The sequence below is a fragment of the Tachyglossus aculeatus genome, chromosome 1 (genome assembly GCF_015852505.1).
Source record: "Tachyglossus aculeatus isolate mTacAcu1 chromosome 1, mTacAcu1.pri, whole genome shotgun sequence".
Taxonomy (NCBI): domain Eukaryota; kingdom Metazoa; phylum Chordata; class Mammalia; order Monotremata; family Tachyglossidae; genus Tachyglossus; species Tachyglossus aculeatus.
Window position 1 is genome coordinate 128,036,211 of NC_052066.1, and position 24,379 is coordinate 128,060,589.

Sequence of the window (24,379 nt, forward strand, 5' to 3'; positions counted from 1 at the left end):
TTGGATGGAGAGGATTGATTCACCTATCCATATTTTAATTCTTTTTTTTCCTCCTATCTGTGAATTATTTTATGTCTGTGTCCCTTTTATGTTGTATGATATTCAGGGAAGGAACCTCCCGGCTCCGCCACTTGTCAGCTGTGTGACTCTGGGCAAGTCACTTCACTTCTCTGGGCCTCAGTTCCCTCATCTGTAAAATGAGGATTAAGACTGTGAGCCCCCTTTGGGACAACCTGATCACCTTGTAACCTCCCCAGTGCTTAGAACAGTGCTTTGCACATAGTAAGCGCTTAATAAATGCTATCATTAATTGTTTTTCCCAAGTGTTTAGAAGAGTGCTCTGCACACAGCACAGTAGGTATTACTGATGGATTTTGGTTTGATCCATACAGTCCTAGAAGAACTGTTACCAGTAACCTAAATGGAAATAATTATTTGCCTATGGATATCTGTTTAAAATCATTCTTAAGGTCCAAAACACAATTTATATTTAATTTTACCCATATGCATTCTCTTCTCTTTCATATAAGTGAATTTCTATATACATAGTTTTCTTCTTTTCCTATTATATATACCCTTATTTTATAAGATTAAAACTTTATGTTCATCACATAACATTAAAAAAAGATTTATTCTGCTTCGTTTTCTTGTCATGAGTAAGCAACATTGCCTAGTGGATTGAGAATGGGCCTGGAGTCAGAAGGACCTGGTTTCTAATCCCAACAATCCCACTTGTCTGCTCTGTGATTTTAGGCAAATTTCTTAACTTTTCTATGCCTCAGTTCCTTCATCTGTAAAATGGGGATGAAGACTGTGAGCCCCATATGGGACAGGTGCTATGTCCAACCTGGTTTGCTTGTATTCACTCCAGTGATTAGCTCAGTGTCTGGCACATAGTAAGCCCTTAACAAACATAATAATAATATTTAGTAATTATTATTCATATTATTATCAATATTTTCATTCATCAGCACTCTCCCAAGAATATTACCATCACATAACTTTTGTAAAAAGATCTTCAATGCACAATAGTTATATCTGAACATTTGATTGATGCAAAATTAGTCATGCCTCAAAGACAGCTCACATCTGCAACCTGTCTCAAAGTGCCAGCCAGGCATATAAAACTCTTTTCTAGGATTCATGTAAATGCCTTTCATCTCCTGACACTTACATATGTTAATGCATCAGCTAAACAGCACTTTATGTATTTATGGTTTATGGATATAATCCTAAAACTTTTAAGTCTGAGGACAATTATGGTATTGCAAACATCTCTATCATATGTCGCCCTCAATTCCCATAGGTTTTCACCTTTCCCTGCAGAACTTCCTAGCAGTTTCTCCTTTAATATATCATGTTGGAATGGGTTTATGTGGAATAGTCCCCTCTTATAGGTAGTACCCGATAGGAGTCACAGATTAGAAAAATGATTCAAAAGCAATAAGTAGTCCCCATTACAAAAATGTCAGGTTGGTTTCTCTCCCAGACAATCAATCTATCAGTGAGATTACTTTACTATAGTCTACCCTTTTGATACAGAAGTAGAATCATTAATGATAACGGTAAGTTCCATTGTCTTATAGACACTTTTAAACCAAAATGAACATATAATTCTTAGAAGAAAAAATGTCCTAACACTACATTTAGGATGTCCTTACACTAATGTCCTAACAAAAATGTCCTAAGACTACACGAGAAGCAGCGTGGCTCAGTGGAAAGAGCACAGGCTTTGGAGTCAGAGGTCAGGGGTTCAAATCCTGGCTCCGCCACTTGTCAGCTGTGTGATTTTGGACAAGTCACTTCACTTATCTGTGACTCAGTTACCTCATCTGTAAAATGGGGATGAAGACTGTGAGGCCCCCTTGGGACAACCTGGTCACCTTGTAACCTTCCCAGGGTTTAGAGCAGTGCTTTGCACATAGTAAGTGCTTAATAAATGCCATTATTATTATTATTACATTTCTCAGTTCACATTAATATTTTATATATTTTTCTGTAGTGATATTTCTCTTAAAATACTTTGTTTTTTCATTATGTTATTTCCAGATATTATCTTTCTCTTAGATTTAGGAGGGTCAATCAAGAATTCAAATTTATAATCAGTGATAATAATAATAATAATTTATGGCATTTAAGCACACACTATGTGCCAGGCACTTGTTTAAATGCTGGGATAAATACAAGGAAATAGAGTTGGACATAGTCCCTGTCCCACAGAGAGCTCACCGTCTTAATTCCCTTTTACCAATAAGGGAACTGAGGACCAAAGTAGCTAAGTGACTTGTTCAAGGTCAAACGGCAGACACGTGGCAGAGCCAGGATTAGAATCCAGGATGTTCCCCCTTCCAGGTCTGGGCTCTATCCATTAGGCCATGCTTGTGTTTCTGAATTTCATTCATTTCACTCAATCGTATTTATTGAACGCTTACTTTGTGTAGAGCACTCTACTAAGCACTTGGGCAGTAAAAGTTGGCAACATATAGAGACAGTCCCTACCCAACATCAGGCTTCAAGTGCAATGCCACAATATGAGTTCAAATATTATGTAAAATAATCATAATTACCATATACATATTTTTATGTAAGGCCATTGCTCATGTTTTGTCTGATATCAATTACTTAATTCTTTATATATTTTGCAGGTGTTTTTTTCCAGTCAAGAAAATGCTTCCTCATCGTTGGAATGAAGACTAATTCTTAAAAGTAACAGGATATATTATTATAGTCTTGTTACAAACTGCAACAAATCTGTATGGAAAAATGAGAATCAAATTAATGATTTTTGTTCTTTGGGAATTTCTTAAAGTCCATGATACCAATGGACAGATGAGATGTAAACAACAAATGATTCTAGAATGGAATCCTGACCCCAAAACAGTAACACTAAAATGGATATTAACAGAAAATATCTGCACATATTTCTACAGAGATTGTTGGTGGATAGAGACCAGTTCTAAAGAGAGTACTTTGGGAAGTGAGGATTTCAGGGTCCCACAGATTTGTCCCTTGCAACTTCAACTGGGTGATTCCCTCTTCATTTCTTCTGAACCATCCTTTCAATCGCATGGAATAAATCTAATGAATGTTTCCAAAGAAGACTTCAGTAACTGTTCTCCAAATAGTAATTCTCACAATCAAATCCTTTTTGGTTGCAGCCTCAGGGGAACACACCAAGTTAACGCCCAGTGGCTTGGGGTTGGAACACATTATTTTGTCACTGTTCAGTCCAGTGGCCCCCCACTATGCAATTTTGGCCTTCGACTGAATGTAACTGTGAAAGCGCAGTCTTGCCAGGAGTCTCCAAATGGACTGTTTTGCTCAGGACATGGCAGATGCCTAAGTTGGCTTTGGGATGAGGATTATGCTTGCCATTGTCTATCACCCTACTCTGGGAAATTCTGCCAGGAATTTGATCCATGCTTTCATAAACCATGTCATAATCATGGTGTCTGCATGAAGAAAAGAGAAGAATTTAACAAGGATTCATATGAATGTAGTTGTCTTCCTCAATTTGCAGGTAAAATGTTTTTCCAAATAATCCCTTGTAACATTTGTAAAACAATTCAATTTTCCATTCTTAAAATCCTATTGAAAAACAACAGAAATATACGTTTCCAATAAGATGAACCAAGATAAAAATGTTTCACATGGAAGTGGCAATTTTAACTTTAATGTGATATATCCTGTGATTATTTTACTTCATGACACTTCATTTTTCCATTTGACTTTCATTGAATAAATGGTTGTTTTGCTTTTAATGTGTTAGCTATATTCCCCTATAAGCCTGGATGGAAACATTTGATATTGCTGAAAAGTAAATTAGTTGGCAAGGTGAGGATCTGAGTCTTCAGCCTTGAGTCCATTAGCTGACTCAGAAGTTAGAATTTATTTTCACCTGAAATTAAACTTTAAGAGACTTTTAAGCAGGAGCTGTGTTATTTAAAAGTAGATTAACCTAGCAAGGGTAAAGCATTTGGCTTTAACAACACCAGAGTGACTAATTGGCACCAATTCCCAATCTCTTCACTGTTTGTAGTTCATAGAATGAATAGCACTTTTTGAAATCATGAACAATTCTTTAGTTTAAGAAGCTGGAAAAAATGCTTAGAATGTACTATCTCTTTTAAGTTAGGAATAGGTCATTTAGTTGGTTTCTGAATGGAATAAAGCAAGTATTCATTTAAAAAAATTACTAAACATGCATTTCAATATAAGTATTTTCAGTCTTTTTAATGAAAAATATGGGCAATTTGTAGAATTTCTTATACAACAGCTGATGGACACTTTCTTCAGGTGAGAGGGTTTTTTTAAGCTATGTGCTGCTTGTTTATGCAAACTGTGACTCTTCAGTATGCAGAATGTGGAATACCACTACTTGATTCATATCGCCATCCAGGGCTGTTCTCCAGTTTTTGAATTTATGGCTCATCTGTGAAATATCTTGGAGATTCTCATTCAGAAGTGATCCAGGAAACTTGGGATCGAGTTACTTTTCCCAACCCTTAGTCCTAAGACCAGGGAAAGACTAAAGAGAGTACTCTGGCATTATACCTGCACTGTGCAGACTCAGCTATAAAAATAACCATGAAAATCAAGCAGAAATTGAGAAGGATGAGGATCAGAAAAATTAAACCTCACTTTGATTTCCCTTATGCACAGAGAACATGGATTTGAATTTATATTCATAGGATATGATGGAGCTGACTTTTTCAGCCTGACCATTCATTTAGGCTTTTTCCATTGATCAGATAGCTCTAAATTCAGTTATTGCAGCAGAGCAGACCCAGGAGAGAAGGGATGGGATAAAGGTCGAATGAATTCATGCAGAGGCTTAGAAACAGTTACTTCCAGGTTTAATACATGGAGGGCAGAATTATGCTAACAACTACTTTAAGTAAAACAAACCATTTTAATCTTTAAATAGTGAGTCTAAGGACCAGGTCAAACTGGAAGAAGCAGCGTAAATGGTAGTGGGAGATGGGAGGTACTATATCTAGGATGTCAGATGGGTGGTCTGAGACAACCAATTCCTAGGAGGAGGAAGTAAAAAGTAAACAAACCTTTAGGGAGAAACAGGATGTTGATTTGTAATAATCTCCTGATAGTTTCTGGTAGTCACCCAACATCCTAACAGCCTAAATAAAGTATATTTTCATTCATTCTGGGTAAGTTGCTAAAATAGATTTTTGAATTGGAAAAAAATGATGTATATATAATTCATGTTCCCTGGAACAGGCCTTTATTCATAACTAAAATGCATCACTAACTCATTTTATGAGGCAACTACCCTGATTTAATAAATTAAGAATGCTTCCCATGACAATTTAAATAAGTTTAGTAATTCAGAATCACATCTTGTTTTTAAAATTGGAAAAATGTAAATTTTTAATAATTATAAGCAAACTGCTTGTAAAATGCTATAATTTTATTTTCCATAGGCAAAGATTGTTCAGAAATAATTGGACAGTGTCAACCACACATCTGTTTCTATGGAAACTGCAGTAATGTTACACCAAATACCTTCATTTGTGAATGCAATGAACATTTTGCAGGTAAAAATGCATTTATTCTCATTGATCTATATTCAGGTGTTTCTTCTTTACCTGAAACTATTTGGGGAATTATTGTTCTATTTTTGTGGAAAAAAATTCACGTGTATATGGGTGAATATAACTGAACACCTGTTTCATTAAAAATGAAATATTTCAAGCCTTTACTTGACAGCTATGTTTTTCCAAGTATTGAAGTATAATTATTTTATGTGACTGAGTTACATGTGAAATATTTTTATCAGTTATAATTACATGGGAATTTTCAATTTAATGTGCTCAATGAATGCCTTTAGCAGATTTATCTTTTTAGGAAAGAATAAAGTAATTTTCATATCTCAAAAAGTGGAAACAAGGCCTTATTCAAAACATGTGCTATTAGAACTCTTACCTAGTAATGGTTGATTTGATCAAAGCAAAGATGCAACAAATCATCAATCAATTCTATTTCTTGAGCACTTACTGTATACAGAGAACAGCACTAAGCACTTGGTAGAATACAGTGTAACAATACTGTTACACAGTTGTAGAGATGTATATACAGTACTAAAAATAATAATTTGATATTTAGGCACTTTTTATAAAACACTGTACCAAACATGTCACAGATGCATTACAAATTGATCTTGTGCAGTCCTTGTCCCACACAGTCTGTGGGGAAGGTTGACTATTAAGGATGACTGAGGCAGAGAGAAGTTAAGTTACTTTTCCGGGGTCACAGAGTAGGAGACTAGTGGAGCTGGAGTTAGAATCCAAGTCTTGTGATGTGACTCCCAGTCCTGATATCATTCTAGTAGCAATCTTAGAAAAATTAGTGTCCTTGGAAATCATTTCTGAGCCCCTGAGTCAAAGGGAAAGATGAGGCCCTTAATGAGAATGATTGGTCAACAAAGTAAGGAGAGGACAGAGGAGAATATAATCTCAGGTAGGGCAAGGTTAGAAGATAATTTCAGAGAGAGCGGTGTCCCAGTATCCAAACCTGCTAAATGGCCAAGAAGCAGTAGAATCGTTGGTGAGAATCATCATTGGTGACCTTGAAGAGAGCTTGGAGAAACTCAGTGGCAAATAAAATTGAGTTCAGATTGTAGTAAAAGAAGAGATTGGCAGAGAAGAGGAATCATGGGTGCAAACCCATTCGAGGAGTTTGGACGGAAATGATAGGAGGGAAATGGAAGATGCCTGGATGTCACAATAGGGTCAAGAGAAAGTACTTAAGTGTAGGAAATACTTGGGGTGTTTGAAAGCACAACAGAAAGTGAATGTTTGAAAAGGGGGGTCATGGAGGGAAAAGTAATCGATGCAAATGTGAAGGGATGGGGTCAGAGGAGCAGGTAATGGTTATGGATTGCCAGCCAGGAATATAATGGATGATAATGTAAGAGAGAATGATTTTATTAATGATGTGTATAACTCTATAATTCTATTTATCTATTTTGATGGTTTTGATGCCTGTCTACTTGTTTTGTTGTTTCGAAGTCTAGGGGGCTTCTAGACTGTGAGCCCATTGTTGAGTAGGAATTGTCTCTATCTGTTGCCAAATTGTAATAATAATATTAATGATGGCATTTGTTAAGTGCTTACTGTGTGCAAAGCACTGTCCTAAGTACTGGGGGGATACAAGGTAACTAGGTTGTCCCATATGGGCCTCGCAGTCTTAATCCCAATTTTACAGATGAGGTAACTGCGGCACAGAGAAGTGAAGTGACTTTCCCAAAGTTACACAGCTGACAAGTGGTGGAGCTGGGATTAGAACCCAAGACCTCCGACTCCGAAGCCCAGGCACTTTCCACCGAGCCACTCTCTTTCTGTGTATTTTCAAATTGTACTTTCCAAGCACTTAGTACAGTGTTCTGCACACAGTAAGCACTAATAAATATAAATGAAAAAAGATCCCCCAAAATTTCTAATTCTTTCCCCTTTCCAGTCCACCTCCAGAGTTGATGAAGGAACAGGCAGATTCAATGAGAGCAGTAACATAATTTCTCAGATTCCTTACTACATTGTTTCTGATTAAACATTGTGTTGATTCTCAGGGATAGGCCCCAGTGGGGACAATATATTAAAACTCCTTCTCTCCAGTTACCTAAGCCTGTAGCTCTTATAACCAGAGAGTTGTCACCAGCAGGGAAAGTTCTGAGATAACTATGGGACTGCCAACTTTTTGAGGGAGGATATGGACCTTGGTAATATTTTTGATTTCTACCATGATCCTGAAGACATTTGCAGGAACACATACTTTTTACTAAAACTTGCAGAATTTTTTTGTACTTATTTTCTAGAATTAATACTGTACTTGCAGTTCACTTTTTCTTCTACTGTGGTTTTAATATACCACAGTGTTTCCTCTTGAGGAGTGTTGAATTGGCTATCAGTCAGTGTCAGATGTTCTATGTATAGCTATAATTCTGTTTAATAAAATGGAAATAATTTTCCCTGTTCTGATTTTTTTTTTGCATTGAGATTCTAAAATCACCTATGGATTGCTTGAGGAAAGGGACATTTTTCATCTTTAATGTATTCCTATTGGCTCTATGTGCATCTCTTGAAGAGTTCTTGAATTTTGTTCAAATCTGCATATTTCAATCCTTTGTCCAAATGAAACAGATGTGAAAATTTAACAGGCTTCATACTGCAGTGGTTTCATAATAATTACATTTTACATTTTCAAAGTCAATTCATACCCACTCTAGGCAGACAATAAATTAGGTGTTATAGTCTAACAAAGGAGTATAGATTGGTACAGTCCTTGCAGTAGAAATATATACTGGTGAATAAATAGGAAAAACATGAATTCAGAAGTATTCAAGTTGCAAAATATAAATCATAAAGACAAAAATACATACAAGTACCAGCAGCAGAAAACATACATATAAATTATAGGGGTACATGTGTTTTAGCACATGAAAGGTCAGAATGAATGGAATCTTATGTTAATTGATTTTATTCAGGATGAAAATGATGTTTTCACATTGTAGTGGGACTCTGGGGACTTCTTCAGACACATTACTTCAAATTTTATTTAGTGTGAACATATTAAAATTAAAAGTCCTTGACTGAATCATTACTCATAATTAGCTTATGGAGTTAGGTTATTAGCATGTTTAAATAGTGTAATTTAGACAGACATTCAAAAGATGGACACACTGAGAAGGTGGCAGTTCCAGAGGGAAAATAATGATATTGAAATTCTTGGAAAGGTGACACATCAGGATGTGAGGAATAATAATCATGATGATGATGATGATAATTATAATAAAATGTGGCACGTGCTAAGCGCTATATGCCAAGCACTGTTCTAAGTGCTTAGGAACAGATATGATAATCAGGTCAGAGTCAGTGTTTGTTTCACATGGGTCTCACAGTCTGAGTTGGAGGGAGAATAGGTACTGAATCCCCATTTTACAAAAGAGGAAACTGAAGTACCAATAAGTTAAATGACTTGTCCAAGATCACATGGCAGGAAAGTTGAACAGCCATGATTAATAAATAATAATAATAATAATGCTGGTATTTGTTAAGTGCTCACTATGTGCAAAGCACGTTTCTAAATGCTGGGGGGATATAAGGTGATCAGGTTGTCCCCCGTGGGCTCACAGTCTTAATCCCCATTTTTCAGATGAGGTAATTGAGGCACGGAGAAGTTAAGTGGCCCAAGGTCACACAGCTGACAAGTGGCCCTGGTTCTCCACCTGGCAGTATCACAAAAGTCTTTGCTATTTGTGAGTTTTCTACCCCATCATCTTCAGGATAAGTGTTCCTTGGACAAGGTGCTTTTAAGCTCATTAGCCTTATAGACTATTTTACACATTACTGCCTCCCTAAAGGTGGATGCTACTTTTACAGACATACCACAGAAAAAAAAAATGAAGTTACAGTGGAGAAAAACAGTTTTCTATTGAAGCATCAATATGGAAAGAACACAGGAATCCTGGATGAATAGGCAGCATGCTTTGTACACACACACACACACACACACACACACACACACTACATATATATATATATATATATATATATATATATATATATATATATATATATATATATATATATATATATATACATGCACCAAATGTGGAGAGAAAGAGAGAGACACAGACAGACAGTAAGTATATCAAAAGGAAAAAAACAATCTGGGATTTTTTTTCTTTTGGTACACACCTGAAACTTCACAGTGTCTTTCACTCAAGTTGTCTGTTGATTCTGTAGACTTCACTATATTTGGGCTACAAATCCCAGCAGTACTAATTCCCAACTGAATTCTTTTTCACAGATAAAGAATATACGCTCTTGCTATATCTGCAGTCACTTTGGGGAATGGCCTAAGGTGGTATCCAGAGGAAGGTCAGCTGAAATTGTAATAAGGCTATTCCTCTGAAAATTACAACAAACGTGAAGCTCTTTAATCCTTGCTGTTCATCCTCTACCAAATTTCCAAATATTCCAACATGATAATTTTACCTGAAGTGATTAGTTTTAGGATCTAGAAAATATCTTTTCCACTTTTTCAATGAAAAAGCTTTCCCAAGAAATAGGAGCACAGATCTCATGTCTGCTATACATAAATTGCCTCTGTATACACGACTTACTTTCCTTTTTTTGTCCCAAGACAATATTGCTTAATGGTGCCAGATGGAAACATGCCTTAGAAATCTATATTTTACCTTAGTGTTATCACACCTGTTCTTTTTATGAGTGCTATAACTGGACCCTGTTATGTTCTTTTTTTAATGATTACAGAAACCATAAAACAGTTTGGCTCACAATTAATCACAAGTGTAAATTGATTTGTGAAATGATTTTAGTGCCATAAATGTGTTCATTTTACTTAAAAAAATGGGTAATGAAAACTAAGATAGGACATATGGTGATTCAATTTCATCCCTAAAATTTTAAAATAAATTAAAAATCTCTTCTAGATTTAGAAGAGACTAAATCTAGGAATCACACATAATCCAAAAAAGCTGTGACTAACATATAGATTTATCCCTTGTTTATAGTCTTCAATTTTAAAAATTATAAAATAGATAAATATTTGGGAAAAAATGTATTTTACAGCATAGCGTATGAGACACTAGAATGTCCCTTAGTACAAGGGCAAGTGGTTAGCTCTGTAAATGGGAATTAAATACTTGTTTTTCCTCCTACTTAGACTGTGAGCCTTGTGTAGAACAGGGACTTGTGTCTATCCCAGTGCTTAGAATAGGCTTGACAAATAGAGATGCTTAAATAACATAAGAAAAAAATGTAGAATGAGAACATTTCCGGGTATAAAGGAAAGATAAGGCATTTGGCATCCCTAGCCAGGGATAGTTCTGGACAGCAAGGTATCCTAGTTGAATACCAAAAATCAAAGCCCACTATGCCTCTCCAGGTGACTTAACATGTTCTGCTAAGTCTGAAGGCTTCAGGAGTAATGAAAGCTTTGAGGAATGAAAGTTCCAATCTTTCCACCAACAATATGTTCCCCGCTGTGTGACCCTAGGCAGGCTTCTTGACTTCTTTGTGCCTTACTTCCTCATCTGTAAAATGGAGACCAAATTTCCATTCTTTCTCCCTTTTTCATTTTGAGCCACATGGGGGTCATGGACTGTGTCTGATTTGATTGTTTTTATCTACCCCAGAGTTTAGTTTAGTGTTTAGTGCTTGGCACTTAGTAAGTGCGTAATAAATACCCTAATTATTAATTATTATTATGAATAATAGTAATATTATCTCCAAACCTCAGCCAGAGATGTAGCTCTTTATGGAATTTAGCATATCATATCTCAAATTTGGCATTATGATGCCCTTCCAGTTTGTTCGTTACACCACCTAGCAAATACCAGCATCATCATCCTTTTGATAGCAAGGCTATCCCTCCTCTAGCTGCATCTCCAGTCTTTGTGGGTGGGAGAATCATTTTTCAGTTGTGGGATAATAGCCTGAACTCTCCTGTGAGGAAGTCGGCTAAATTCCTTTCCACCACAGCACCTCGTGGTTAGACCATTGTGGTGAGCCACAATTTTTGTTTATCCTTTCATGATGGGCGGGAATGAGGGTCAGGAGATCTGAGCCTCTTCCTCTCCATTCCTGATTCCTTAGCCTAAGTATACAGATTACTGAGAGACTGTGCATTTATCTGGAAGGGGAAGAAGAACAAGTAATGTAAGGCAGAACTTGTCTTTTATCACCCATTAAACCAACTGGTTCTGGAGCTCAAACATTGGCTGGAGCATCAAGAAGATCCTAGGACTTGGAGTAGGAAGGAATTTGACTAATGGATCCATGAGTGTGACTCTTGCTGCCTTGGACTCATAAATGCTGAGTTTCTTGATTCGGAGAATGTGTAAAAGCAGTACTTTTATTATATGTTCCCACGTGCTCAGTATAGGGACTTTGCACTTAGTGAGAGCTCAACGAACAATATGGAGATGGTTACCCAAGCAGCCCAGTAAAGTCTGTTCTGCTATAAACACATTATTTGATTACATGTTTTTAATAGAATGCTCTTAGAGACTGAGGGAACATTCTTCCCATAATGTCAGTTATAGGCATAACAAAATCTAAATTGGTGCAACTAGATTTGGCTTAGAAAAAAATAGTTGTGTGTAAATATGAAGTGATACTGATCAGGAATTCAGTATAGTAGCACAGTTTCTGGAACATGGGTTTTTCTAAGAACTCATCTGCAACGTTACAGGAGAACTGCCTGCACAGTGAATTGAAATGGTGCAATGATGAGTAAGGTGGACAGAAATGCTTTAATAATATGAAAACACAATGATGGGCCATAGTTGTAGAGTGCTGAAAGCATTCAGATGCAATAGTCAGCAATTCTGTGACTTTCTAAAGCCCACTCTACCTGGAAATATGAATGGAAAAGGTATGCTCATAAAAGACAATCTGTGCAAGATAAAACATTTTAAAAGTCATCTTTACTTATGCCAAAGTGTGGGTTAGAATGTGAATCAAAGGCAGATACTGCCTAAAGCAAGTTTAGATTTTAGAAAACATTTTCTCTTGCACCAAATCCACAAGAAGGAAATCCAACAGCTTGTACCAAATCCCTCTGGACTGTAAGGTCACTGTGGTCAAAAAATGTGATTGTTTATTGATTGTTGTGTTGTACTCGCCCAAGCACTTAGTACAGTGCTCTGCACACAGTAAACACTGAATAAATACTATTGAATGAATAAATGAACACGAGCAGGTGGAGTTCTCTGCAGATGCAGTGTTTGGAGAACCACTCCTCCAGTCACCCCCAAAACTAGATCCAGAAATCTTCCCTCAGCAGATGGACAGATAACATTTGGTTCTTTTCCAGTCTTTATCCTAATCCCTTCACCTTACTGCCATCCTGGGGAGTCCCAAACAAGTCAGGGGTTAGATAGGTTGGCAGTGGCTTAAGTGCTTATGAGAGCATCAGTGTTCTTGGGAGAAGGGAGGAATGAATATCCAATCCCAAGGTCTCAAATCCGTGATTGCTGGCGTACAGTCAGCAGATATTGACTGATCCAGAAACGCTGTTATAAATAAACTGTTAACTTTTGAGATGACGTCTTAACAGCTAATATGAATGGCCACTTAAAAACAAAGTCAATGAATCTGCATGAATTTTACTGTCAGATGAATCTTAATGCCCCTAACAGTTTTTACTGCCTTAACCAGCTAAAGATAGGAGAATTTGTTAAAGCACATTTTGTCCCATGTAGGATGGGAGGCCTCAGAAGCATCAGCTGCAGCCAGTACAGTCAATGTTTTTTCTTCCTAGTCTACCAATCAGTTGAACATACTGACATTTAGGTATCAAGGTCGGACTGGGGCGCATGCCTAGTAGTCTCAGGCTTTCAAATTTGGGCCTGTTTAGCCCAATCATCATGGATCCTGACTTCGAGGAAGGTCAGGTTTGTTCAAAGCTGACTGGAACCTAAAGTAGTTCTTTTTATATCCATGCTACACCAGAAAAATCTGGTCTGATTTAACAGAAGCTGGACTATCTACAGGAAACGTCCTATCAAAAATATGCCTGTCAGAGCTTTGATTTCTCAACTACCACTGCCTTTATGTGTAAATGTAATCTCTTGTGTCCATAATCCATCTCACCATCTTTTATTATTCAGTACTTACAGAGAAGATGACTGTGAATGTCTTCTCAGCTGAAGAAAAACTATAACTTACAATAAAAACAGCAACATTATGGAATATGTCTCAATATGGACTCAACATGTCCAAGACTGAACTCCTTGTCTTCCCTCCCAAACCCTGCCCTCTCCCTGACTTTCCCATCACTGTTGACAGCACTACCATCCTTCCCGTCTCACAAGCCCGCAATCTTGGTGTCATCCTCAACTCCACTCTCTCGTCCACCCCTCACATCCAATCCGTCACCAAAACCTGCCGGTCTCAGCTCCGCAACATTGCCAAGATCCGCCCTTTCCTCTCCATGCAAACTGCTACCCTGCTCGTTCAAGCTCTCATCCTGTCCTGTCTGGATTACTGCATCAGCCTCCTCTCCGATCTCCCATCCTCCTGTCTCTCCCCAATTCAATCCATACTTCATGCCGCTGCCCAGGTCGTCTTTGTCCAGAAATGCTCTGGGCATGTTACTCCCCTCCTCAAAATTCTCCAGTGGCTACCAATCAACCTACACATCAGACAAAAACTCCTCACCCTCGTCTTCAAGGCTGTCCATCACCTCACCCCCTCCTACCTCACCTCCCTTCACTCCTTCTACAGCCCAGCCCACACCCTCCGCTCCTCTGCCAACTTGTACTTCCCAAGCACTTAGTACAGTGCTCTGCACACAGTAAGCGCTCCATAAATACGATTGAATGAATGAATAATCTCCTCACCGTGCCTCATTCTCGCCTGTCCCACCATCGACCCCGGGCCCACGTCATCCCCCTGGCCTGGAATGCCCTTCTTCTGCACATCCACCAAGCTAGCTTTCTTCCTCCCTTCAAAGCCCTACTGAGAGCTCACCTCCTCCAGGAGGCCTTCCCAGGCTGAGCCCCCTCCTTCCTCTCCCCCTCCTCCCCCTCCCCCTCCCCATCCCCCTCGCCTTACCTCCTTCCCCTCCCCACAGCACCTCTATATATGTATATATGTTTGTACATATTTATTACTCTATTTTATTTGTACATATTTATTCTATTTATTTTATTTTGTTAATATGCTTTGTTTTGTTCTCTGTTTCCCCCTTCTAGACTGTGAGCCCGCTGTTAGGTAGGGATCGTCTCTATATGTTGCCAGCTTGTACTTCCCAAGAGCTTAGTACAGTGCTCTGCACACAGTAAGCACTCAATAAATATGATTGAATGAATGAATGAATGGAATTGCAGTATAAATCTGGCAGGAAGAACTAATTTTTGTGGAGAACATTCTTATTTAGCAATCCATTCCAAGACTAGATGTTCCCAGAAAGAATGGAAAATCCCACATAAACATAGTTATCTAAAATTTAACCTATCACAAGGGATAAAATGTATAGTTAATTACTTCATTAATAGATTGTTTCTTGTAATCTCAAATCAGATATATTTTCATGTAAAATAGCACCTTCGCTCTGATCTTGTTTTTTTAAAAAAATAGAAATGGAAAAGAACAAAATACCAAATAATTACTATCAAATGTGTATCCAATGATTCCTATGATAATAGGTATATGATTATTACCAGATAGCTTTAACGTCTTGACAGACTATATGGAAAACCAGAAGAAATTGTTCTTGGTTCAGATAATCTGGATTTACACTCACGATTGTTCTATTTATTTATTTATTTTTAGGCTTTTAGTTATCCTTGACTTCCAAGTGGTGATGCACATTTATTCAGTGGTGATCACTGAAATATTAAAACCCCCCAAAATTTTTATCTTATGTAGAGGAGGTTTGCACTATCATCCACTACAATACGTGCCTTGTTTCCCTGTCACTGCAATGCATGACACCACATGTAGGCCATTTGCTGTATCAAGGTTCCAATAACATGACCTAGTGGAAAGAACACAGGCCTGGAGTTAAAATACCAGGGTTCTAATCCCAGCTCTGGTATATTCCTGCTGTGTGACCTTGGGCACATGGTTAGAGGTGTGACCTTGGGCACGTTTAACTTTTCTGGGCCTTAGATTCCTCATCTGTAAAGTGGGGATGCAATACCTGTTCTCTCTTCTATTTAGATTTTGAACACTGTGTGGGGCAGGCAGTATGCTAGACACTATCTTCCATCTACCCCAACACTTAGTACACATTGCTTGGTACATAATAAGCACTTGACAAATATCACAGTTATCATTATTAGTGGAAAGAGTGCAAGATTGACAGTCAGAGAATATGGTTTCTAATCTCAATTTTGTCACTTGCCTACTACATGACCTTAGCTTCCTTGTGTCTCAGTGTCCTCATCTGTGTAATGGGGATACAATACCTTTTCTCCCCCTCCTCCTTAGAATATGGAATAGGGACTATCTGACCTGATTATCTTATATCTACCCCAGTGTTTAGTGTAATGACTTAAGTGCTTAACAAATTCTTATCATGATATAATTAATAAGATTATATAGCGTTGTAATTGTTATACTGCTGTTGCCACCATCGCCACATTAGGCAATTGTCACATTAGGTAGGGTGCCCTATTTCACTGGGCACGTACTTTTTATAAGATTATATAGCGTTGTAATTGTTATACTGCTGTTGCCACCATTGCCACATTAGGCATTGTCACATTAGGTAGGGTGCCCTATTTCACTGGGCACGTACTTTTTATAAGAATTCCCAATTGTATGGTGAAATATGGGAAGCAATATGATGTAGTGGATAGAGCATGGGCCTTAGAGTCAGAAGGCCATAGGTTCTAATCCCAGTTCCAATACTTGTTTGTTGTGTGGCCTTGGGCAAGTCATTTCACTTCTCTGTGCTTCAGATACCTCATCTGTGAAATGGAGATTAAGGCCGTGAGCCCTATGTGGGACAAATCCAACCCAATTTGCTTGTATCCACCCCAATGCCTAGTACACTGCCTGGCACATGGTAAGCACTTAAAAATACCATAATTATTATAATTATTATTGCTATTATTATCATTATTATTATTTGACAGAGCCTCTGAAAAGCATGCCAACATATCTAAAGACTGAGTATATAATAAAACATGCTTGCATGCATCTATTCTACAGGGACAAGTCGGGTACCATATTGTCAATGCATATTTTTTTAAATGTGTATTTGGCTACATTAGCAAAATGAATATTAAAAAAAATAGTAATATGACTGGTAATCATTAAATGCCTACTGGGACAATGCACTGCACTAAAAACTTGGGAAAGTGCAACAGAATTAAGAGACACATCCCCCGCCCATAAGGAGCTTACAATTTAATGGTGATTGTCATGTTTAAATGATTTGGATGTTGGAAATAAATCAAGGAAGGCCTGGTTCAGGTGACTACAATTTAAAAGTCTGTTGAATGTGAAAAGACCTGTTGTCCATAGGTCTCTATGTCCAACATGATTGCACTTTGAATAATAATAATAATGATGACATTTGTTAAGCACTTACTATGTGCAAAGCACTGTTCTAAGCGCTGGGGAGGATACAATGTGATCAAGTTGTCCCACGTGGGGCTCACAGTCTTAATCCTCATTTTTACAGATGAGGTAACTGAGGCTCAGAGAAGTTAAGTGACTTGCCCAAGGTCACATAGAGACTTGTGGTGGAGCCGGGATTTGAACCCATGGCCTCTGACTCCAAAGCCCATGCTCTTTCCACTGAGCACAGTGCTTCTAGTTCTCCTGTTACCATTTTCCTACTTGTACAAACATTAAAAACTTCCTAATTGATTTAATGATGATTTCATGGTATAAATAGATATCATTACAAAGATACCATTTTATTTTCCTTAGAGCTAGATTTGAAAGAACAGTGAAGTCCTTGTACTACAATATTCCCTATGTTCCAATGTAAGCCGCATATTTGTGAAGTGGTAGCATAAACAAAATGCTAGGAAATGTTAATTTCCTGTTAGAATAGAGATTAAAAATCTAAACCCTACCGTGCATATAGTAAAAATGAACATGTGAAGTTCAGCTGCTTTAATCTCTGCTACTGCATGAGCCATAATGCATTCTAAACTTAAGATCTGTAAACCTGGGCTAAAGCTGAAGATTTGAAGTCATTTGGAAATTTTCTTACATCATTTCCTCCCCAGATGCTTTGCATAGTAACTAACCATACATATAGATGAGAATGCAAGTGGTTTGAGAGATTGTTCAGACTTGAATTTAACAGTCTTATATCCAGTTTGATTTCCCTTTTTCAGGTCTTTGATTTCCATGGAAAAGTTTTTTCATCTTTTACAAAAAATACATAACCTAGCAGGAGGTTTTTTTTTTAAAAAAAAGAAAAACATGAATTTCCACATTTCCAGGATGCTCACATTGATTCCATAGGGATTTCTTCTCCCTCATTTATCTGGGTGATCTATATGAAAAAGGGAGAATAATTTCCCTACTTCTTCCTGGTTTTTGAGTGCTCCAATGAGGCTCTTTGACCAAGAGTGTAATTGAACTGGCTTAAAAATATAAAATCTCACATTGCTTCAGAACCAGACCAAACTTAGATTTAAAACAACTTCTTAAAAATCAAAGCTTGAGAATTGCAAAAAAATCCATTCCTTCATATTTTCCCTCTTTATGTGTTAATTTTTCAAATCTTTCACTTCTCTCCTTTTGTATAGTTTTTAAACTCACAATTTTTGATTATTTTATAATGAAATAGGAATCAGTTGGAGACATCAAGTGGCAAAACACTGCAGAGAAACAAGCTGATGAGAAAGATTAAGCAAGGTGAGACAAAGAAATGCCCACAGAAATAGAGGCAGAAGCCTATAAACACAGTGAAAAGCAAAAAAAGGTGAGAACATGAATTCATTTTGCCCTGGCATTTTCAGTATTGAATTCACTCTTGAATTACTTATTTTAGCATTAGAAAGAAGAAGTAGAACAAATGGATAAATAGGAAAATAGAGGATTTTTGCAGCAGGGGAGTTTTGGGGTCAGTTATTTAAATTTCTATTTTGACGAAGTTATTGCTGATACCATAAATGTTCATGAAGTCTTGGTTTTGGATCAATATGGTATTTTACCTAATGACCTTAATAATTGGTTTGAAAATACTTCCTTTAAAAGTATCAATCACTTTCTCCCTCTTTGTATATGACCGATCCTCTCCCCCTTCAAAGCCTATCTCCTCTTCAAAGGCTTATCTCCTCCAAGAGTCCTTCCCTGACTAAGCCCTCCTTTTGTCTTCTTCTCTCTTCTGCATCACCCTGACTTGCTCCCTTCATTCAATTCCCACTCCTAGCCCCACAGCATTTAAGTCCACATCTGAAATTTATATTAATGTCTGTCTCCCCCTCTGAACTGTGAGCTAGTTGTGGGCAGGGAATGTCTGTTTATTATTCTATTATACTCTCCCAAGTGCTTACTGCAGTGCTCTAAACACAGTTAATAATAATAATGATAGTAATGGTATTTTTAGATGCTTATGTGCCAAGCACTGGGGTAATCAGGTTGTCCCCATGTGGGGCTCACAGTTAATCCCAATTTTACAGATGAGATAAATGAAGCACAGAGAAGTTACGTGACTTGCCCAGATTCACACAGCTGACAAGTGGCAGAGCTGGGATTAGAACCCATGACCTCTGACTCCCAAGACCATGCTTTTTCCACTAAACCACGCTGCTTCTCAAGTGCTCAATAAAGTTGAGTGCTCAATAAATAAAATTGAATGCATTTTATATTCATATTGTCATGCCTTCCATTCAATACATTAATGCCAAATATGAAAATTAGTATTCTGGATTACATGTCTGGCACTCTTATGACCTATGACTAGTTCTAAATTCCTTAGAGCATCTTATTTATCATACCATTGCTTATATTCTTTGAAATCAGTGGGGTCACTAATTTAATTTTGGCAGATATCACATCGGGGCCATTTTAATCAATTTTCAGCAAATATGTTTGCAACTCAATATAGAGTGTTTCCTGAAGAATCTCTGATAATTACCCAAATATAAAAGTAATTTCTGGAAATGGATTCACTCAAATGACAGTTCTATGACAATTTTATAATTGTAGTTATGGAAGAAGGTGTGGATCTTCATATAAATTTTATGCAGGTACTTCATATAATAATCAATGAGTCCTGTGCATTGTATGTAACTGCCCTTAAGTGAATATGTGTGCATGTATTTCATTTTTTATCATGTAATCATGCCTTTAGCACTTCCTTCATTAACTTCTCTTATTCCTCCTAGAGTCCTTCAAGATTTGGTCTTGGATTTTTTCCTCTTTTCCTTTGGTTTTGTTTATAGAATAAAGTTAACTCTCAAATCCCTCACCTCAAAACTGAGCTCTCTCCCTCCAGTCTGTCCCAAATTTCAATTCAGAACATGTATAACTGCTTGTCCTTCATCCATTTCAAACATGCATCAAAGCCAGAACTTCGACATAGGGTAGGGTAGATATAGGTTGGTAGTAGTCCTTGTCCCACATGGAGGTCACCGTCTAAATAATATATATATTTTTTGCATTGTTCAGGAATTTTCGCTTCTGTGTCACTCAAGGTGGCCATGGGTAATGCCATGCTCCTTTGTGATATCTTTCTGGGCTTTATCTCCATAGACATCCAACTGCAAAATCCAGTCACTTTCTTTCCTCCAATTTATATAATGACCTCTACACTAAAAGGGCTTCATTTTTAGGTACAGAAAATGCAAAATAAGTATTCAAGTATGTTTCTAGATAAAAACAATTTGATAAGACTCCAAATATCTAAATCTGAATGGCTTCAAAAAGTTAAGCCCACTGCCACATGTTTAATATATACCTAGAACAGTTTTTCCAGGATTAACCTTTTTTTGAGTGCCTATAAGTTTTCTGAGTGTGTGAACCTGAATTTTTTGGAGGAAGAAAAATCTCCATTTTATCTTTCTAAATATTTGTTAATTTTGTGATGATGTCCACATTCAGTGGCAGACAAAAGCTATAGTTTTTCTTTCAATTCTATCCTTTACATATTTTGATCAGGAATATTTTCTTAACGGAAATGAACTCTAACATAGGTTTCTTTCACCCTTCAAAATTAGTTTTAAAATTGAAAGCAGTATTTATGTTTAGAGATCCTCTATTGAAGTAGAAGACTTTATTGATCTCTAGAGTACACACCTTAAGATTTACATCTAAGATAATGATTACAATTTTTTACACACAGCATAATGGATTAAGTTCAAAGAAAAGAATGCTATATCCTTAAAAATAAGAAATCAGCATTTCACCATTTCCTTTTATTTTCACTTTATTAATTTGCTTATTATTATCTTACATTATGACTACTGTTGGTATCCTTTTGAATTCAAATTTTCAATATAATGAAAATCCCTTGGGATAAGTGACTGCAGCATATACATAGTGATGTAAACTAAACCAGTAAGAAAAACCTAAAATCTAGTAAAAACAATATATCATCCTCAAAGTACCAGAAACTTTAAATTAATTTATCCATGATGGATCTTTACTGCTATTCAACTAGTGACCCACAGATTGGAAGTCATGTTCATGTTATAAAAATATATTATTTTACTTGTAACTTTCATGTTGGAATTTAATAGCAACATTTCCTGACCCCTGTGCTGGATTGGAAACTCTGTTATGCTTTGATGGAACACAGAAAGGAAGAAACTTGTGTCCTCTAGAAGTTTACCATCTAATAAGTAGCCCATTCACACTCACAGCTTCAGCTACCATTTCTTTGCTAATCTTGAACTCTCTGTAATCTCATGTCCCCTGTTGTCTCCAAGACATCGCCACAAAACATCCCACTGACAGCTCAAATCTGAAGTCATCATCTCACCTCCCAAATCTCACCCTCCACCTTTATCTACCCCAGTCAGTTACCAAATCCCACTGAACTTTTCTCTACAGTATTTTATAAATCCACCTTTTCCTTTCCATCCAAACTGCCACCCTCTTAATCCAGGCAGCTGTCATGTCATGGCTTGAATTTTTATTCGATCTCCTCTTTGACCCCTTTCTTTTAGTTTCTCCCTTCTTCAATTCAAATTCACTCTGACGCTCAAATAATTTTCGAAATCATCATTCTGTGCACATCCTTTCACTCCTTAAAGCTGCCCATTCATCTCTACATCAAGCAGAAAGTCCTGATCATCTGCTTTAAGACAATTAATCAACTCTTTCCCTCACTATTTAGGCTTTCCACACATTATCCCCCAGCTCATCACACTTGACTCCTTTCAAGTAAAATTATTTTCTCATTTATAATATATTTATTCCTTTTACTGAATTATGCTGTAATTTGTTCTATATAAAATTACTACATTTCAATTGAATTTTTTAAAAATGGGCTATAAACTCATTGGCATATTTAAAATGTATGTGATTACTTTCACACTTACAGTAATTTGTAGCATTGTGACACAAAAGATACTAAGGACACTACTATCTTGGCAGTGTGAAAAACAAGATAGGTGTCGAATTTACACTTATCTTCACAGTGAGTGAGGAAATCAAAATTTCTTATTCAGCTTGAGAACTAGAAGGTGTTTGCTGATTTGTTTTCCTACCTTATTAGTATCATTAACATTTTGGGCTGATGTCTAAACTTCTAATAAACATTATGCACATTAATTTTATTATTGTGATATGAGATTAGAGGAGGGATAAGGAATCAAGTGAGATGAGCTCTTTGAGAAAGTGGTGTAGGAGTGTCAGTTTGGTCATCAAGAGAAGAAAGACTGTAAATTCATTGTGGGCAGGGATGATCTGTCTTGCTGCATTGAACTTTCCCAAGTGTTTACTACAGTGCTCAGCACATAGTTTGCACTCGATAAATATGAATTAATGAATGAATGAAGATAGTTGGGATCTGAAGAAAAAATGGTGCATGATTATGTGAGAAAATTAGATGAGATGTAAAGATTGGCAGTGTCTGTGGAGAGAAGGCAGGAGTGTCTGAACTCCGGTAAATCTTCTGTCTAGCTTCCCATTATTACACAGGTTTTGGGGACCCTGATCAGTGCTCCACAGGTTCCTGCAACCTATCCATGACTGAAGCCCAGGTATCTTCCAGAAGATGTGGGAGTAATCAGGGCCTCACCTATACCTACATACAGCCAGCAGGAACTGGCTTCAAGAAGCTTGCTCCTCCCTGATCCCAGAGAGTCCCTGGTCCAGTGTCTTTCTAGTAAACGGAGCTTATTCTCCTGCTTCTACTGCAGGCAGACGCCACAATTTATGAACTAATCATCATTTAATGATTTCTTAACAAGGTAACAATGAAAACAAGTGTAGTTCAGACTGCATTTCACTGGATCTAGTAATTTTCCACCCAAAACCTTTCATTCTTCTGGTACGCATCCTGGGATTCACACCCTTCTGGTCCTTCCTTTTCACATGAGCTGCCCTATGTTGCAGTCTCACCCTTCTGAGTCATTCAGATGCAGGATTCTCTTTCTTTCTCCCAAGGGCAGGAACCTTGGTTCTTCAGAGTCTGAGACACTGGACCCGGTACTTCCAGGGTATCCCAACCCTCATCTTCGATCACCTCCGATTCCTCTTTGGGTCCTGTGTCCCATCCAGAGTCAAGTCATAAATCATTAGTGGTATTTATTAAGTGTTTATGTTTAGAGCATTGTACTAAGTGCTTGGGAAAGGACAATATAACAGAATTAGTAGACATGTTCTGTGCTTACAAAGAACTTAGTCTAGAGCACGAGCTTTCCCTATCTTGCTCTCCAGGCTCAAGATTACTACTGCTCATCTCCAAGATGGCTGAGGATTCTCTTCTCCAGTTTTCTGTCCTCTCTGCTTCTCTCTCTTTGGCTCAGCTACGTATTTACACTTCCCTAGAGAGGGTCACCATGGAGTGACTCTCCTGGCTTCCTCTCCCGCTCAAATGATCACAAACTGATAATAATAATAACTGTAGGATTTAAGAACTTAATGTGCCATACATTCTACTAAGCATTGAGGTAGATACAATACAATCAGATGCAACACACTCCCTGTTTCTCATGGGCTCTCTGTCTAATTTATGTCTATGTCTGGTTATTTTCATTTACCCCTTATAGGGCAAATTCAGTCCTAAAAAAGTCAACTAATATAAATATTACATAAATCTAAGATAGATTATCTCCAAAATTTTCTCCTCTTTGAGTTGATCATCTTCAGTTTCTACCAAAACTCCTATGGATGATTTAAAGGGGCAGCAGTATAGAAGACATGCCTGGGAGTCACAGGACCTCGTCTAATCTTGGCTATATTATTTAGGCAAGTAAATTACCTTCTTTGTGCCTCAGTTACCTCATCGATAAATGTAGGGATTTCATTCTACTCCCTCCTATTTAGAGTTCCATGTGGTTCAAGGACTGTGTCCAAACTAATTATCTTGTATTTACCCCAATGTTAGTGGCACATAGTAAATGCCTAAGATGTACCTTTAAAAAAAGCAGCTAATGTAGATGGCAGGCAATTGACTTCATCAGCTAATCGTTGAGAAAGTAAAAATCATTAGGAAAAAATATGTAAATGAGAAAATACCAGGGAATTTTTTTAAGAATGAAAAAGTTTCTTATTGGAAACACCACCATTAGATTTAAACTAGTGGTAGACAAACAAGTGTTTTGCTTCTGTTGTACTCCCCTGAGTTTTTAATAGTGTCCAACTCATAAGGGACTGATTAATTTAAGAACAAATTCATTTTATGAATATAAAATCTCTTAGATTGACTTAGGCTGCATCGCTGCGATAGCACTTTGGGACAAAACTGG

At 37.3% G+C, this 24,379-nt stretch overlaps 1 protein-coding gene across 1 annotated transcript in view; it reads left to right on the forward strand.

Moving 5' to 3' along the window:
• The first annotated feature begins 2,763 nt into the window (after positions 1-2,763).
• EYS (eyes shut homolog) overlaps positions 2,764-24,379 on the forward strand; it is a 136,539-nt gene continuing 114,923 nt past the window's right edge. Inside the window, exons 1-2 of the mRNA XM_038745845.1 lie at positions 2,764-3,520; positions 5,442-5,555. Coding sequence (XP_038601773.1) covers positions 2,764-3,520; positions 5,442-5,555 — 871 coding nt within the window. The remainder of the gene's footprint in view (positions 3,521-5,441; positions 5,556-24,379) is intronic.